Genomic DNA, 17,490 nt, shown 5'->3' on the forward strand with positions numbered 1-17,490 from the left:
ACCCCTTCCCACTTTGTGTGGGCACTGTGACACGATGAAGCCCTAAGTTCTTTGGGGGCTGTGGGCAGCCAGGGAAAGCAGGACCTTTCTTCCAGCTGAGGAGATGGTGGCTTGCTCCCAACTTACTTCTTCCCTGGCTGCCTGTGGGCAACAGCTGTCTAGCCTTTCCAAGTGAAGAGGGAGGAGGAGGAGTCAGGCATTAATGAAAGAGAGAGAGGGAGGGAAGGAGCTGAAAGTCTAGGGTAGAAGTGATTTGCAATGGATTGGAGTGCAGATTTTATTTATGTCCATACGTGTTGGGGACATGAGGAAAGGGATAGTGGGGTGTTGAGGACAAGAAGAAAGGAAGGGGTGGTTCCTTCAAAGTGTGTATGTGTTGGGGACAAGAGGAAAAGGGTAGCTCCTGTAAGAGTGAGTGATTGTGTGAGACTGAAGGAAGTACCCCTTTCCTTTTAAGTGTGTGCTGGAGATGGGAGGAAAAGGGTAGCTGGGGGGGAGACAGTTGTTGGGGACAAGAAGGAAAAAAGGGGTAGTTCCTTGAAAGTGTGTATGTATGCAACAAGAGGAAGGGGGTTGTTCCTGCACAATGTGCATGATTGTGTGTGACAAGAGAGAAGGGGGTAGTTCCTTCAAAATGTGTGCGCAAGAGGAAATGGAAAGCTGGGGGGGTTGGGGACAAGAGCAAAAGGATAGATCCTGTAAAAGGTAGGAAGTGATTGTGCGTATGTAAGACAAAAGGAAAAGGATACTTCCTTCAAAGTGTGTGCTATATGTGTGTTGGGGACAGGAGAAAAGAAAGGGGTGGTTCCTTCAAAGTGTGTGTGTGTGTGTGTGTGTGTGTGTGACGAGAGAGAGGAGGAGAGGGGTAGTTCTTTCCTTCAGAGTGTGTGTGTGTGGTGTTGACCAGAGAAAAGGGGTTCTTCCCATGGAGGGAAGAGTGTTGGGGACAAGAAGAAGAAAGGGTAGTTCCTTCAAAGTGTGTGAGAGAGACCAGGGGCAAACGGCAGCTCCTGCACAGCCGGAAAGCCCCGAGCGACGGTCTCTGCCCTGGCCCCTTTAAGGCTTTGGGAAACTTTTCCCCGCTGGCCCGGCCCGTCACATCCGTGGGCGGCAGCGCCCGGCCCCTGCCCCTGTCCGAGAAACTTGCCGGAGCCGGGGCCGTGCAGCGCCGCGATGCAGCCGGGGCGGAGGCAAGCCGCTCCCTGCCCCTCCCGCCGGCCCTCCCCCGCCGCCTGCCGCCGCCGCCGCCGCTGAGTTGCTCGGTGCCTCCCTCGTCCCCGCGCTGCCGCCGGCATGGGCTCTTGCCCGCCGGCTCCGCGCCTGCCGCTGCTGGTGCTGGTGCTGGTGCTGGCGGGCTGGGCTGGGCCGGGCCGGGCGCGCTTCTCCCTGCCGCTGCGGGTGTCCCCGCCGAGCGGCCCCCCGCCCCCGCCCGCCGGCCTGGCCCTGGCCGCCGAGCCCGCCGCCGCCTTCAACTTCTGGGCAATGGTGGACAACCTGCAGGGAGACGCCGGCCGGGGCTACTACCTCGAGATGCTGCTCGGCTCCCCGCCCCAGCAGGTGAGACCTGCTCGCACGCGCCCGCACCCTCTCGCATGAACACTTCGCACACTCACATATTGACACTGTCTCGCACACACAGTCACACTCGCTCGCATTCACACTCGCACCTACAGACACTCAGGCACACACACATTCACTGTCACACGCGCACAGACGCTCATATTCTCGCACACCCAGACAGACACACAGGCATTCACACTTGCGCACGCACAGCCACCTTCACTCTTGCACAGACATGCACACGTACTTTGCAGTGCCCCGCAAGCAGAGTGCATTGTAGCCCCTTAGCTCAAAAAGGTTTATGTGCAGCCACCCCCAAACCTCCACACAGGGGAAAAAGAAAAGACCTTTGGGGTGGGGGCGGGAAATGTTCCTCAATCCTTTCCCTTTTCTTTTCCTTTCCTTTCCTTGAAGAAAAGGGTTAGGGGCTGGTTCAGCTTGAGCAGCTCAGCTGCTCTTTCCCTGCTGGCTTTGGCTTCTCCTGAAGAACTTCCCAGATTCCCCTCCTTTGCCAATGCAACTTTCTCCTCCAGTTCTCTTCTGCCTCCGCCGTCGCAATTCCGGGGGAGAAGGAATGCACCTCCTATGAAAACCGTCCCTCTTGGCATGCTGCACCAAATCCTTAATAAAGTGGCTTGTGCCAGCATTCACAGGCGATTCAGATTTCAAAAGGGATTATGCGGGAGCTTGGCAGAAAGCACTATTTATCAGGAGCAGTCTTAGATATCTGTACGTGTGCTGTGCACACTTGAGGAGCCCGAAAGAGTAATGACACTTCTAATGCAGTGCTGCAGCAGTGGGGAGAGCCTTTTCTATTGATTCTGGAGAGAAGGAGAGGTCCCTGTCTTTATTTTAGTGTCTGGGGTAGTGTTTTAAAGCTTTTAAAGGCTACAAACATGCTGGTAAATATGATGTGTATGTTATATGTGGGATTAATGACAGCTAGTTCTGAAAGACAGGCTTGCCTAGACTACTTCCTCCTCCACTCCCCCTTTTAAGTCCCAGACGGACTTGTCAGGTAGAGAAAAACAAAGGGAAATGACAAGCAATACAGTGCTCCTGCTAAGTACTGTTACATAGCTTTCAGTTTTCTTGAAAGGCAGCATTTACATTCATCCACACTTTACATGGAAAAACTCCTGTCCTCGGACGCAATAATTTGAAGGAAATTCTGCAGAGCTGGTCTCTCATTCAGACTGTTTAATATAATTTTAATTTGCAATGAGATGTTATGTCAGTCAGTCTCTTTTTTAGGTCTGCTTTCCACCGCAATTGGGTACGTTCACTACCAGGAACGCCTATCGCCTCTTACCTAAATACATTTGAAGCAACTGTTTTCTTTTTTTTAAAAAGAAACAAATGCCTTAAAACATAGCCTACATATTTCTACTTATTAACAAAAATTGTTTTCTGAGAAACACGTTCCCTATAGAATTAATTCTTCTGCTCTTCTGTTTACCTTTCCTCTCCTCCCTCTCCTCTGTCCCCCCACCCAAAAAAAAATTCATTGTAAAGTTTTAAAACTTAGTTGCTTTTTCATCCGTGTCATGAGATCCCACGTGAAGCATTGGTGGATTGTTGGTGGGGATGACTAGTCAGCTGAGAAGGATTAATTTCCTAAAAGCCCTTGGGGTTTTGCATCAGAACTCTGGGTTTTTTTTCTCCATTTCATCACAACTTTTCTACTTCTCCTTCCCTCCAGTTTAGCTCCCTCGTGCTCTGTGCCATTAATGAGATCTAACTGACTGAAGGCACCCTGTGTGTGTGAAAATCCAGATTCTTCCATTCCAGCTCCTCTTCGCTCGGAAAAGGTGTCAATGCTCAAAATGTTTATAAAAAAAAAAAAAAAAAAAAGGTTTTTTGGCTAATATGCTTCCTAGTTATGTGAAATAAATGGATTTTTCTACTTGGATGTAACAGGGGGACTGGCTAAATTGCCATGCTAATTGAAGTCCTGTAGTTAATAGAATAACACAAGTATTTAGAAAGGCTTGGATAGTTTCAGGATGGAGACTTGCCCTATCTGATTGTCACTGCGGTCAGGAAGCTCTTTTTTTTGCCATATTGTACATTTTATAGTTGTCTAGTTTTATTGCTATGGAGGGACTGGGGAATATGCAGAATTGGCTGCTGCTCAATTCAGAATACCAACTTTTTGATTGGACTAGCAGTGTGACCCTGTGTGCTTGAAACAATAACTGTAGGTAGAAAAAGTGAATAAAAAGAACACTAATGATCTTATTTAACTGTACACTTTCCAGGAGCCTAAAACAGTAAGTAAAAGAGAAACAAGTTGAAGAATTCTTGTTAGATCGTCATTCTTAATTTTCCTGAGATAGATATTACTTATTGCTACACTGTGCTAGAGATTCTCGGCTACGATGGATATTACTTGTAGCTATTAAGTTATGTTATAAATAATATAAATGAAAAATAAACTTGCCCTCTTAGGAGTTGTTTACAAGTTCACCCTTGACCCTGATTTCAAGGCAGAACTATTGTAAGCTAGTATTAAGTTCTCCCTAAGTTGAATGTTATAGTCCAAAACCACAAAGCAGAAGCATAACTGTTCTTGTGATGAACAGCCCCACTGAAGTTGCAAGTGCAGTCACAAATGTGCTTCTGGGCCTGACAGGCAACAATGCAGACATTGATGTAATTCGGCAGTTCCCAAACTCTGACACATTGTGCACCACTAATTTAAAATGGTACAACCTTGGATACACCAGCATATTTTTCAGTTCAACCTTAAATACCACCAGCACATTTTTTGTCATAAAAAGTAATTATAATAAATCTGTTAACGTGTACCACTGGCAGGCTGTCTGTGTACCACTGATGGTACGCATACCACAGATTGGGAAGCACTTTGCTTTCTAAGCGTAGGTAAGTTACTGGGATCCAAAGCAGACAAATGGCTATCCTGGGGTAACTACTGCAATACTGCTAGTATAATACCCCACTGCCACGTGGTGGTTGTGCAAGTAGTTGGCTGTGTGTATTGATCAAATGGCTACCCTGGGATAAGAGCAGACGTACAACACCAATGCCATTTTAGTTCACATAATTTATTTTTATTGCTGTTCCTGTTTCCTGAGGTAACTACATTAGATCTTTGTAAATTACATTGATGTGTGTAGGGGGTATAAGTTCTAGCCATGTTAGTCTAAAGGCAAAAACAGTCCCAACTGTAGAGGCGATATCTTTTATTAGACCAACTAGATATCTAGTTAGTCTATAACTCTTGTGGTAGAGGTGATATCTTTTGACTGATGTGTGTGTATACTTTAACACAGAAGTTCCCAAACTCTGACAGATTGCACGCCACCAATTTAAAATGATACAACCTTAAGTACCACCAGCAAATTTTTGTCATATAAAGTAATTATAATAAATTGTTAGTGGGTACCACTGACAGGTTGTCTGTGTACCACTGGTGGTACCCCTACCACAGGTTGGGAACTGCTGCTTTAACACGTGTTTTGAGCAAATGTTTGCAGAGCAGAGCCTTTTAGTGACTTGGTATTGTATAGTTAAAATGCATCTTCTGCTTTGAAATGAGCTGCATTAAATGCTCCCTTCCCTGACTGAACCTGAAGCATAAAGCAAATCTTCAGCATCATGAAGATACCTGGTACAAGTGCACTTCTAGTGAACAGTATAAACTGCTAAATAGAGTTGTGGTTTCTAATCTGTCCTCCATTCTTGGGTATATAGGAGAGCTTTGCATTGGCAAAAGATTCAATTTCTGAGAAGAATTGAAATTACAAATTTGTCTTCACAACCCAGTTGACTAAGAAATCAGTTTCCCAAAAGGAAACTCTGAATCCTCCTCTCTTCCCCAAATCTGTATTTCAGGGCATTCAAGGTGTTTAATCTTCACAATGACACTGTTTCTATTTCATTTCTTTCTTTGTGCTGGTGTTTCTAGTAGATGACCATTCTGAAATATTGAAATTTGTGTTCTCATTTCAAAACATTTGTTCTGACCATGTCCAAAGACGGATGTTTCAGTAGTATCAGAATATTTTTTCTCCCTGTTCTTTTTTTTTCCTAACCAAAAAAAAAAATCCAGTGCAATCAGCCCAAGTTTGTGAAACATTTTGCTTTCAGTGGAAATGATTCCATCAAAGTTTCTCTGACTAGTTTATAGCATGTTTTCCTAGACTTGTCAGAACCGCAAGCTAGTTGCTGATTTGTGCTTTCCCAGTATTAATCAAGAGTTTAAGCACACATCTGTTCTTTGAGAATGACTTGAAGACAAAAAAGTGAGGAGATATAGTGGGGAGTGTCATAGATAAATTTCTTATTTCACAGATTAAGTACATGTTCAACTCCTGATGGATTATGTACTTTACACCTATCTGTAGAGGTGCCTAGTTTCCAATCTAAAGATTAAAATGTCAGCTGTAAGAGCCCATTATGAATTGCATGTACTCTTCTTACTACTTAAGCTAAACAGTTGAAATATTTGTCTTGAAATGAAGCTGTAAGCCCTTTGCTTACTGTCTTCCATGTAACTTTGTTTGAATTTGTTTTTCTTCTCCACAGTTTTGACCAGCAAAACGGAGAAACCGCTTTTAAAGTATTCTGCATTTTCCCTAATTTCCTTTACTTATTGCAACATAGTACTATTGTCAATGTCTTCCCACTCCCATTAGCCTCTCCTCCTTTGTGCTTCCATAGCACACCTTTTGAGACCATGCAGATTTTTTCTGTAATAAAAAGGGAAGGATAATAGTATGATGCAACTAAAGTTGATCCGTTACAACTGCAATTATAGTAGAACCTGAATCTTTTTATGATCCAGCATCCGCTTTTGTTGTTAATTCTAAGCACAATGTCTTATTCTTTTTTCCTAAAAGCAGTTTGTGCTGTTCACAGGGTCATTAAAATCTGACTTGAAAACCCCTGCATTTGAAAAGTTGGGGGGTTTTTTTGTTTGTTCATTAAGTTTTATTTTGGTTAGTATGGCTAAAATGAGTTTTGAGAGTAACCTTCATTACAAAATAAATTCAAATTTCCTTCTATCTTGCATGTGCACCCACACGTACTCAGAGGCATCTGTATTGAACAGCTAAAATGTGTTGGGCACTTACGGCTGTATGTTTCAAAGGTGGTAAATTCCCACAACTTCCATCAGCCTGAGTATAACTTGAGAATATTAGAGGTGCGCCAATACATTGGTCCAATTTGATATTGGATCTGCACCAACATAAAGAAAATTGACTGTATCAGATGGAAATCGGCCTGATATGACCGATAATTTGGGTGATAATGCTCCGTGCAGGTGCGCAGCCGCAGCGCAGGATGTAGGCAGCAAGGGGCACAGCCCAGCAGCTTGGACAGCTGTATGCGGTTGGTAACTCTGTTGTGGTAGACAGGGAGGGGGGAAGGAAGGGGCATGTGGGATGCAGATCGAGGCCCCCACGGTGAGGAAGGGAGTGGGGCTGGGGCTGCAAGGGATGGGGCAGGCACTGCCTAGCTGGTGTGACGTGGGAGTGGGACAGAGCCACGGCTCACCCAGGGGGTGCAGGGAGGGAGGCGGTTCCTGCCACTGTGCGCGCCCGGGGAGGGGGGGCGTGTGCCCCCCAGATCTGTGCAGGGCAGGGTGGGCTGGGGCCAGGGCTGTGCAGAGCTCTTCCCAGTGGGGGGCTGGGTCGGTCTGCTCAGGATTCATAGATTCATAGATTTTAGGGTCGGAAGGGACCTCGGAAGATCATCGAGTCCAGCCCCCTGCCCAAAGGGCAGGAAGTCAGCCGGGTTCATAGGATCCCACCAAGATGAGCATCCAGTTTGCTCTTGAAAGTGTTCAATGTGGGCGCTTGAACCACCTCCGGTGGCAGGCTGTTCCAGACCTTGGGGGCTCTGACAGTAAAGAAGTTCTTCCTTATGTCCAGCCTGAAACGGTCTTGTAGTAGTTTATGACCATTCGACCTAGTCGTCATCCCTTGAGGCACTCTGGTAAACAAACGTTCCCCCAGATACTGGTGGTCACCCCTGATAAACTTATAGGTGGCCGTCAGATCACCCCTGAGCCTGCGCTTTTCCAGGCTAAAGAGCCCCAGGGCTCTCAGCCTGTCATCGTAGGGTCTGCTTCCCTGACCTCTGATCATGCGCGTGGCTCTTCTCTGGACTCTCTCAAGCTTCTCCACATCCTTTTTGAATTGTGGAGCCCAAAACTGGACGCAGTACTCCAGCTGCGGCCTCACTAAGGCCGAGTACAAGGGGAGAAGGACGTCCTGGGATTTGCTTGAGAAGCATCTATGGATGCAAGCCAGCGTTTTGGTCGCTTTACTAGCCGCAGCATCGCACTGCAGGCTCATGTTCATCTTGTGGTCAATGTTGACCCCCAAGTCTCTTTCTTGCATAGTGTTGGCCAATGTAGCACTGCCGAGCCTATAAGGATGCTGCAGGTTTTTTTTCCCAAGGTGGAGATCCTTGCATTTATCGGCGTTGAACACCATCAGATTCTCGTCCGCCCACTTGCTGAGCCTGTCCAGGTCAGCCTGGATCACCCGCCTGTCTTCTGGCGTGGATGCTTTTCCCCAAAGTTTGGTGTCATCGGCGAACTTGGCCAGTCCGCTTCTGACTCCAGTGTCCACATCATTAATGAAGATGTTGAACAGTATGGGTCCAAGGACAGAGCCTTGGGGGACCCCACTGGTCACAGGACACCACGATGAGTGACTTCCATCAACTACTACCCTCTGGGTCCGACCCCGGAGCCAGTTTTCCAGCCAGTGGATCGTGGAGGACCCAAGGCGACAATCGGCCAGTTTCTCTAAGAGGTGATTATGGGAAACCAGGTCAAAGGCTTTTTTGAAGTCAAGATATATGACACCAATCTCTTCTCCCTTGTCCATGTGATAGGTGACCTGGTCGTAGAAGGAAATGAGATTGGTCAAGCAAGACCTACCCGCAACAAACCCGTGCTGGCTATCCCTTAAGATGTTGGCGTCGGCCAGTCCATTAAGGATGGCCTCTTTGATAAACTTTTCTAAGATCTTCCCTGGGATAGAAGTCAGGCTAATGGGCCTATAGTTAGCCAGATCCACTTTCCTCCCTTTCTTGAAGATAGGCACCACATTGGCCTTCTTCCAGTCTTCAGGCACTACACCAGAGCGCCAAGAGTTTTCAAAGATCCGCGCTAGAGGCTGGGCTATGATGCTCACCAGCTCCTTGAGTACCCTGGGGTGAAGATTGTCAGGGCCGGCTGACTTGAAGGTATCCAGCTTCTCAAGATGTTCCTTCACGAAGTCAGCATCAGTGGAGGGCAGGGGATCACCCTCATCCGGACTTCCCTGTCCCGTAACGGGCATGGGCGTCCCATGGGACTGATGAAAGACTGACGCGAAGTACCTATTTAATAGGTTGGCTTTTTCCTGGGCGTCAGTTGTCAGTTGCCCCATCTGGTTCAGCAGGGGTCCAACGTTGCCCCTGCTTTTCCTCTGGCTCCCCACATATCTGGAAAAGGACTTTTTATTGTCCTTGATGCTCAAAGCTAGTAGGAGTTCATTTGCAGCCTTGGCTTTCCTGGTCTGCTCCCTACAGCACCGGAACAGTGCAGGATAATCCTCCTTGGAGGTGACTCCCATCCTTTGTAGGCCTTTCTTTTTAGCCTCAGGAGGTCTGCTAGGTCCCTGGAGAGCCAGGGGGGCTGCTGTGCCCTCTTGCTGCCTTTCCTCCGAGATGGAATAGACTTAGTTTGTGCATTGAGGATTGCTTCCTGGAGGAGCAACCACTCTTCTTGAACTCCCCTCTCCCCGTGGCCATGGTCCCTTAGGGCCTCACTGACAAGCCTTCTGAGCTTGTCAAAGTCAGCTTTCCTGAAGTCAAGGACTTGCGTGTTGCTGACTGACTTGCCAGCTTTTTGGCAGATGGTGAAGGTGATCAGCTCGTGGTCGCTGTCACCCAGCTTCCCATCGATCACTAGGTCGCCAACTTGGTCATCCCCAGTAGCCAGCACCAGGTCGAGCAGCGCTTTGCCTCTCATTGGCCCATAGACTTCTTGAGTCAGGTAGAGGTCATCCACGCACAAGAAGAAGCTTTGCGACCGCTCAGATTTTGCTGAGCGATCCTCCCACGAGATGTCCGGGTAATTGAAGTCACCCATGACAACCATGGTCCTGGAGCATGTGGCCTCAGCCAGTTCCCGGGCAAACTCCTGGTCAAGCTCAGGACTTTGGGTGGGAGGTCTGTAGTAGACTCCCACCATTGTGTCCCCTGTGCTGTGTTCCCCACGGATTTTAACCCAGAGGGTCTCCAGCCGTCCACCCTGGTCACCAATATCGGCTTGCAGGGACGTGTAGTTTTCCTTAACATAGAGAGCTACACCCCCGCCCCTTTTCTCTACACGATCCCTCCTGTACAGGGTATAGCCATCTATACCCGTGGTCCAGTCATGGGTGGAGTCCCACCAGGTCTCTGTTATCCCTATGACATCATAATTATTTACATTGAGCAGGAGGATGAGTTCCTCCTGCTTATTCCCCAAGCTCCTGGCATTTGTGTACAGGCAAGCAAGTGCCCCCTGGGGGGCTCCTTCCTTGCCCACAGATTTTGCCAGGGCTGGGCAGGGGTGGGCTCCCTTAAGTGCCTTGACCTGCTGGCTTTGCAAGGATTGCTCAGCGGGCCAGCAGTGGTGGTAGTGCCCCTGTCCCCCAGGGGGCTTAGTTTAAAGCCCGGTGGAGCAGGTCAGCCAGTCTGGCTGAGAAGAGCCTCCTCCCTAGGGGAAAGAGGTGGAGTCCATCTCTTCCCAGCAGCTCGCTGCCTCTCTCGCCAAAGAGCGGGCTATGGTCATGAAAGCCAAAGCCTTCCCGGGATCATTGAGTCTGACCCCCTGCATGGGCAGGAAAGAGTGCTGGGTCTAGATGACCCCAGCTAGATGCCAATCTAACCTCCTCTTGAAGACCCCCAGGGTACGGGAGAGCACCACCTCCCTTGGGAGCCCGTTCCAGACCTTGGCCACTCGAACTGTGAAGAAGTTCTTTCTAATGTCCAGTCTAAATCTGCTCTCTGCTAGCTTGTGGCCATTATTTCTTGTAACCCACGGGGATGGGCAGTCATGGTGCTGGGAGGGAGAGTTAGGGGGACTATGGTGAATTTTGGGGTGGCTGCAGCCCCCATAGCACCCTCCCAGAACTGCTGCCACCTGCAGGAGTGCAGCCCAGCCCAGTCCCCCACCAGGAAGAGCTCAGCCTGCCCCACAGTGGCAGCCACCCTGCCCTGCACAGATCTGGAGGGCACATGACGGGAGCCGCACCCCCCGAACAAGCTTCTTGTAGCTCTGTCCTGTGCCTGCGTCCCTGCCCTGCCCTGGTGCGTACCACAGCCCCTGCTCAACTCCCTCCCTCACCACAGGAGCCTCGATCTGCCCTCTTTCCCCCCTCCCCCACCAATGCCCCTTCTCGTTTCCCCTCCCCTTCCATCACAACAGACTTGGCAGCTGGACCCTGCTCTTCAAGCTGCCGGGCTGGTATTAGAAATCAGATTGGTATTGGCTGATATGCCCCCTTAAAAACCAGCTGTCAGTATGGGCCTCAAAAATCTCTATTGGTGCACCCCTAGACAATATTGCCATTCTGTCCAAAGTGATGATCCTTCTTGCTTACCTCATAAGAGAGTTGAGGAATAGTTTTTCATAAATGTTGCCAACTGTTGCAGTTTCAGCAAGTTTTGCAAGTCCCAGTTCTTTGAGTTATTTTAATATTATAAAAGCCTAAGTCTGTCTGTCTGTCATGCTTTATTTGAACTCTGATTGGCTGATGGAAACAGCCAATCAGAGTGCTTCAAGTATGGGGGAGCGCTGCCATGATTTGTGCCAAGGACTGGACAGAGGGTTGGGGAGCTGAGGCTAGCAGCTCTGGCCTTGGCTTCCCCACCCCACTGCTTGCAGGCGGTGCTGAGGACCAGACAGGAGGTTGGGGAGCCGAGGCCAGCAGCACTGGCCTTGGCTCCCCCACCCCCGGTCCCTGTAAGAGACAGAACAGTGGCAGGATGGGGCATTAGGTGGCAGCACTCCATCCCAGCCCTCTCCTGCCCCCCCGGCCCGTCCCCCCTCACTTTTGATGGGCAGTTGGCTAGTATACTATAAGATTCCAAACTTCCATTAACCTATAAATGAAAGCATATACATACATGTGTGTACAATGGATTGATAAAGTCTATGAAATAAAGCACTGACTGTCTTATAAGGAAGTAAGGACTGCAACGGTGCAACTCAATGCCATAATGGTTATAGTACAGAAGAGCTCCATGATATAGAAAGATAGATATAGATAGATTTTTTTAAGTGTGTGTATGTAACTTAAAGTATGCTTCTAGTCATCCTAGTTGCACAGAGAAATTTGAAAATCGGACAACAATTTAACTTGACCCCCAAATTTATTTTAAGTCCCTAGAAATTTTTCAAAATGATTCCCTTTTTGTGGCCTTTTTAAAAAAATTTTTTTTTATTGTATTAGGTGTGCAGCATGGTTCAGAAATGCAAAGTGTGAATGTTATCACACAGCGTTCCATCAGTTTAAAAGTCCAGCTAACTTTTGGTGGGACCCAAGAAAAACAAAAGGATGTGAAACTCTAGGATAACTATTGTCACTCCACATTTTAGGGAGAACTTGGAGCCCTTCTGCTCTGTAACTGTTATGGGATTGAATTACAACATAGTAGCCTTTACCTCATAGACTTTCCAATCCATGTTAAAATCACGTTGTGTAACTTTCAAAAAGTTTGCAGTACTTTTTGGGGAGATCTATATAGATAAAAACATGTAAATGGGGAGGAGTGGTGTTGTAGGGGGTGCAGCTAGTGGACCTCTCCATGCCCCCCCCCTTTAGTATGTGCCCCTCCCTCACCAAAAATGTTTTACACTGGGTCATCATTAACACATCCCTGGAGCAAACTACCACTTTGTGCAATAGTCCTGTAACCCAGAGAGCCTTTGACCTCAGCAGTTCTGCATTCAGTTCCAGGGTGCAATGGGAAAACATGGTTGTAGGCTTTCAGTGAAAGGATTTGTTAAGGTATGGGATTGGGATAAGTGGGTGAAAGCCAAATATAACAAGGCTAAAACAGCGGGCAAGTACATGGGCACAATTGCATGTTTCTAAGGAATGAATCAATAGAGAGGCAGAAGTGGAGGAGGGGAAATATGGGTGCCTAAAGCAAACCATTGGATGGAGATTGCAAGAAGAACCTTTCAAAGCTGCTCCCTCCCATCTCACTCTGCAAACAGCATCACACCCCACAGAATCCATGGTCCTATGTGAATCTGTTAGACTATCTCTGGACCTGACACAATAGATTAGAAACTGCTGCATGTTGCTACAGCACATGGGAAGTAGATGCTTTTCACAAAGCTGTTTATTATATGGGTTTGTCTAGACATGTTGGCTTATACATTTTAATTTGTATAATTTAAAATAATATTTTGCACCTATTGTATACAAGGCATGTCATGCTTAAGTGTATTAGCTGATTATAGTCAGGCTAAGGCACTTCTATAACGGGAAACTTGAAACGGGAATATTACAGCTGCTGTTAAAGGGTAAAATGTCCTTTTTCTCCCTTTGCTTGATTGCCAAAAATGTAACTTTATTCCTAATTGGACTGAATGTGCAGGGAAGGTTGATTGCTCAAACAGCTTTATTTCTGCATGGTTCTGGTCTTGAAAGTACACAGGATAGTAGTCAGCCACTCCATAAGTCTTCTTGTAAGCATCTCATCCACGGTAGGAGGAGAAGGCAGTATTTTCTGTCCTTTTAGTGCTCCTCCAACCTGCTTGTTGTTATGTAAACATGAGCTTATGACGCAATGATTGTATGAGTAAACCAAACAGCTGTTAAATGGTATGACGTATTTTATGTTCGAAGTTTTCTTCTGTTTATTAATTCATTGTGCACACTTGAGTAATACTGCTGAAGGAACCTAAAGAACAAAGTATTGTTTATAAAGCAGAGTTGTCTAGCAACACAGAGAGAGAAGAATATTTTAGATTCTGCTACTTACAAGCTTCCCAGTCTTTAAGTCACAACAGACTTCTGCTGTCTATCTCTGTGTAGGTCTACACTGCAATCATTGGAAGCATTTGTCCCAGAAGTGACTGCAGTGTAGTGTAGACATGCAAGCTAGTTTTAAATTGGACAGCTTGGGTGCTGGTAGCGTAACTGTGTGGCAGTCTTGAGCTCAGTGTAGGCAAATTTTACCCTGCTCCACTGGCTGGTTTTGGCAATCTATACTGCTGTTTTTGAGCAGCTAAGCAACTTGCACTCCCTGACCTAGCTAGTTAAAGGCTAACTTAGGTATGTCTAAACTACCCAGAAGGGACTGCAGTGTAAAGACACCCTCTCTCTCTAGTTTGTAACCAGCAGCAGGCTGTAGAAAAGGCCCTCCACAGAACCAGAGTAGCCCAGCTGGTTAACTTTCCGTCCTATGTTGTTAATGCAGCTAGTATTGTATGTTTCCATTTTTCTCTCCAAGTCAGTCTTGTTTTCTCTTCTTTTTTCCAATTCCCCTGCCTTCTCTTACACCAGGCAAAAGGTCCCACAGGCCATATCTGTCCTGCCAGAAGCTTGCATGTGGCCTGTAGCTGCCCCTGTGGTGTAGGGAGCAGCCCAGCCAGGAAGCTGTGTACTCTGGCAGGGGCCTGGGGCTCTGGCAGGGGCCTGGGGCAGGCAGGAGGGCTGCCTCCTTTGGGAGCGGGAGGGACTCAGACCCATGTGGAGTCCCACAAGAACATCTGTGGGCCACATTGGTGGTAGAGGGTGGACCATTCCTGCACCTCCCAGTTGAGCTCTGCTGCATGTGTCCCTGCCAACCCTCCCACTCCTGGCTGGCTCCCAGGACCTAGAGTGCAGGCAGCCCCACCACACACATATGTGCACACCCCTGCCACACGCATTCTACACACACCCTTACCCACACATCCCGCCCCCCACCACCCCACACAATATATAAGAGTAAGACTGTATTTTGAGCCATTATGCAGTTGCCTTTATATACACACTACTCAAAGAAATGTAAATCAGGAGAGAATATATTTTTTGAAATAAAATACAGTAGATTTTTTTCTTTTTCTTTTTTTTTTTACCTATAATTTGTTAAAATGATATTTTCTGAAATATTTTGTGTGTGTGGCCCTCAAGAGCTCACCACAACTCGTTAAGTGGCCCTCCCACCAAAACAAATGCCTACCCCTGTATTACATCTTTATTGGCTCTTCATTTTTCAGGAAAAAAATGGGGGATGGGAAGGGGAAATGAGCTTTTCTTCCCAGTTACTAATATTCCTCCTGAAATCCTCACTTGTTTTCCAGTCTAACTAGAAAACAAAGGTTCCAGTGCACAAGTAGTGTTTATGTTATGAAGAAATAAATGCATAAATAGTGGGAGTAGCAAGGGACTCTGACAAAAAGAAAAAAAATGAGTTGATTGAAAAATGTCTTTATCCTTAACAAAAATTATAGTGCATCAAATGCAATTAATGTGTCATAATTAAAATACTTTTCTTTAAGGGATGCTGTCAAAATGATAATTATACTTTGACTAGTTTCTCCTTGTTCTGTTTACTCATAACTTGGATTATGAAAGTAAATTAAAATTAAAAAAAAATCCTCTTCACCTTTTATCTTCTCTTCACTCAGCTTGTGAACAGCAAAATTAGCTGGTTATGTTATGTTTTATAGGCAGACTTTCCTTTGCCAGTACAAAGTACTGCTAAGTTGGACTGCATGGTTTAATAAATAAATAAATGCCATTATCAAACTGTGCAGTCAACACTGATTTTATTTAAAATGGAAAAGCGTGCTTAGAATCCTTCCTCCACTGCCTAATAATACATAGATGAACCCATACTTGGTGCCTAAACTACCCAAGAACATCACTTTTTTTCATGATCAAATATTAAAAAAAAAAAAAGGACTCAATTGAGGAACTGAAAGCAACCTTTAAACTTGAGGCACTGAATATAAGCCTTCTCTCATTAAAGGCCAAGATCTGCCATTTGAAAGGGAAAAAGCAATCGGATCACTTTGACAGGTATCTCCCAGATAATTCCTTTTGATATTTGTTTGTGGATCTGCCTATGAGTAGTCTGCAGATCAACACTTCAGAACCTCAGGCAATATTTAAACTTACAGTCATTCCTATATCAAGGCTGGTTTTAAGTTCTTCCCTCCCTCCATCCCTGTTTTCCCAACTCCGATCCCTTTATTATTCTGCCTCCACATTTTCATATCTGAGAACACTGGTCAGTTTTAACCAGGGAAAATGTGGACATCTTTTCTTGTTGTTTAGTGAAGGTTGACAACCCAAAGTACATTATTATATTGTTGCATACTTTCAAATGATAGATGGTATAAGCAAAAAAGCTGCTGCTATTGATACAGAGTAAGGCCAACTAAAGTTAATTTTGAGGTTATCTTTGACTGTAATTTTGGGCACAGAGCAGTGGTGTTTCCATGGAGCTGTGCAAGAGTTACATGCTTCAAGGTTCTTTGTTTGTTTGTTTGTTTTTAAAAAAATCACACTTAAGACTTTCACCTTATGATTGGGTTTCTCTTCAGTGTTGTCATTATTGAACAAATAAATGCAGTGCTTTCCAAACAAGGTTCTTCGGGTGAATTTGATATCTTTTATTAGGCCAACTTAAATAGATGGAAACATTTTTCTTAGCAAGCTTTCAGGTTTAAAAACCCTTTGTCAGGCTGAGGAAGCATCTGCGCTTGGTGTGTGCTCTTCCTGGATGGAATGAATAGTAAAGAAACCAGAGGCTGATATGCGTTCACGAAAGGCAATCAATGAAGATATGAAGTGGGTGAGAGACAGGCTGAGGTGAGGGGGAGAGTAGGGGGATGAATGTAGCAGGTAAAAAGTGGAGAGGTACCTGGGGAGTCAGATGTCAGGCAGGTTATAGTGTGTCATAAATCCAACGTCTATATTTAGTCCATGACTTTTTGTATCTAGGAGGTTGATGAAGTGGAGTTCATAGGCTCGTCTCTGGGAAGTGTTTTGTAAATTCCCTTTGAGGATTAGAACTGAGAGATGGGGGAGAGAGTGGTTTTCTTGTGAGAGATGTGGCCCCATCGGTAATTGGGTATTCTTGTCTTCGATAGATTTCCAGTGTGCGTTCATTCTGGTGTGCAGTTGTTTGGCCTCTCCTTCATATTTTCCATCAGGGCATTTCATGCATAGGATGAGATGTTACGTTTCTGGAGGTGCAGCTGTAAGATCCAGGAATACTGATGGCTTTCTTGTGGGGTGTAGTATTGTGGAGTGACAGAGATGTGTTGGCAGGTTTTGCGTTTCATGGTCTGAATCTATTTGGTGTCTTTTGGGCCATAGGAAGTTTGCTTCTGGTGATGAGGTTAGCGAGGCTCAGTGCTTGTTTGAAGGCTAGGATGGGTGGTTCTGGGAAGATCTCTTTAAGAATAGGGTCTCCTTCTAGTATGGGTTGCAATTGTTTGAGGATTTTCTGTGTGGGTTCAAGGGAGGGGTGATATGTCACAACCAGCAGTGTACGATTTGTGGGGGGTTTTCTTCTGTACTACAGCAATTCTTCACATGTCTCTTCCAAACATGCAGTCTGTCTCTCTGGAGGAGTGTCCTTGTTGATTGAAGGGGTGTGAAAGTATTTTTAAGACTAATGTGGTGGCAATCCCGGGTGTTCTCTTTGGTGCAAATTCAGTGGTATCTGAGCTTTTGGCTGTATATCACAGCTTTCTTGGTGTGTTCAAGGTGATTGCTGGTTCTGTGCAGATCTGTATGTTGGTCTTTCGGTTTCTTGTATACATGGTCTGTATTTTACCATTCTGGATACTGATCATCATGTCGAAAAGGAGATGTTGGTGCTGGAGTATTCAAGAGATAATCGGATGGAGGCATGATGATTGTTGAATTTCTGATGGAACTCAATCGGAGATTGCAGATTTTC

The 17,490-nt window shown here is 46.1% G+C and overlaps 1 protein-coding gene across 1 annotated transcript in view; it reads left to right on the forward strand.

Moving 5' to 3' along the window:
* The first annotated feature begins 550 nt into the window (after positions 1-550).
* BACE2 (beta-secretase 2) overlaps positions 551-17,490 on the forward strand; it is an 80,553-nt gene continuing 63,613 nt past the window's right edge. Inside the window, exon 1 of the mRNA XM_019476326.2 lies at positions 551-1,557. Within this exon, the coding sequence (XP_019331871.1) occupies positions 1,294-1,557 (264 nt within the window). The 5' untranslated portion in view covers positions 551-1,293. The remainder of the gene's footprint in view (positions 1,558-17,490) is intronic.

Source organism: Alligator mississippiensis, chromosome 1 (assembly GCF_030867095.1).
Source record: "Alligator mississippiensis isolate rAllMis1 chromosome 1, rAllMis1, whole genome shotgun sequence".
Classification (NCBI taxonomy): domain Eukaryota; kingdom Metazoa; phylum Chordata; order Crocodylia; family Alligatoridae; genus Alligator; species Alligator mississippiensis.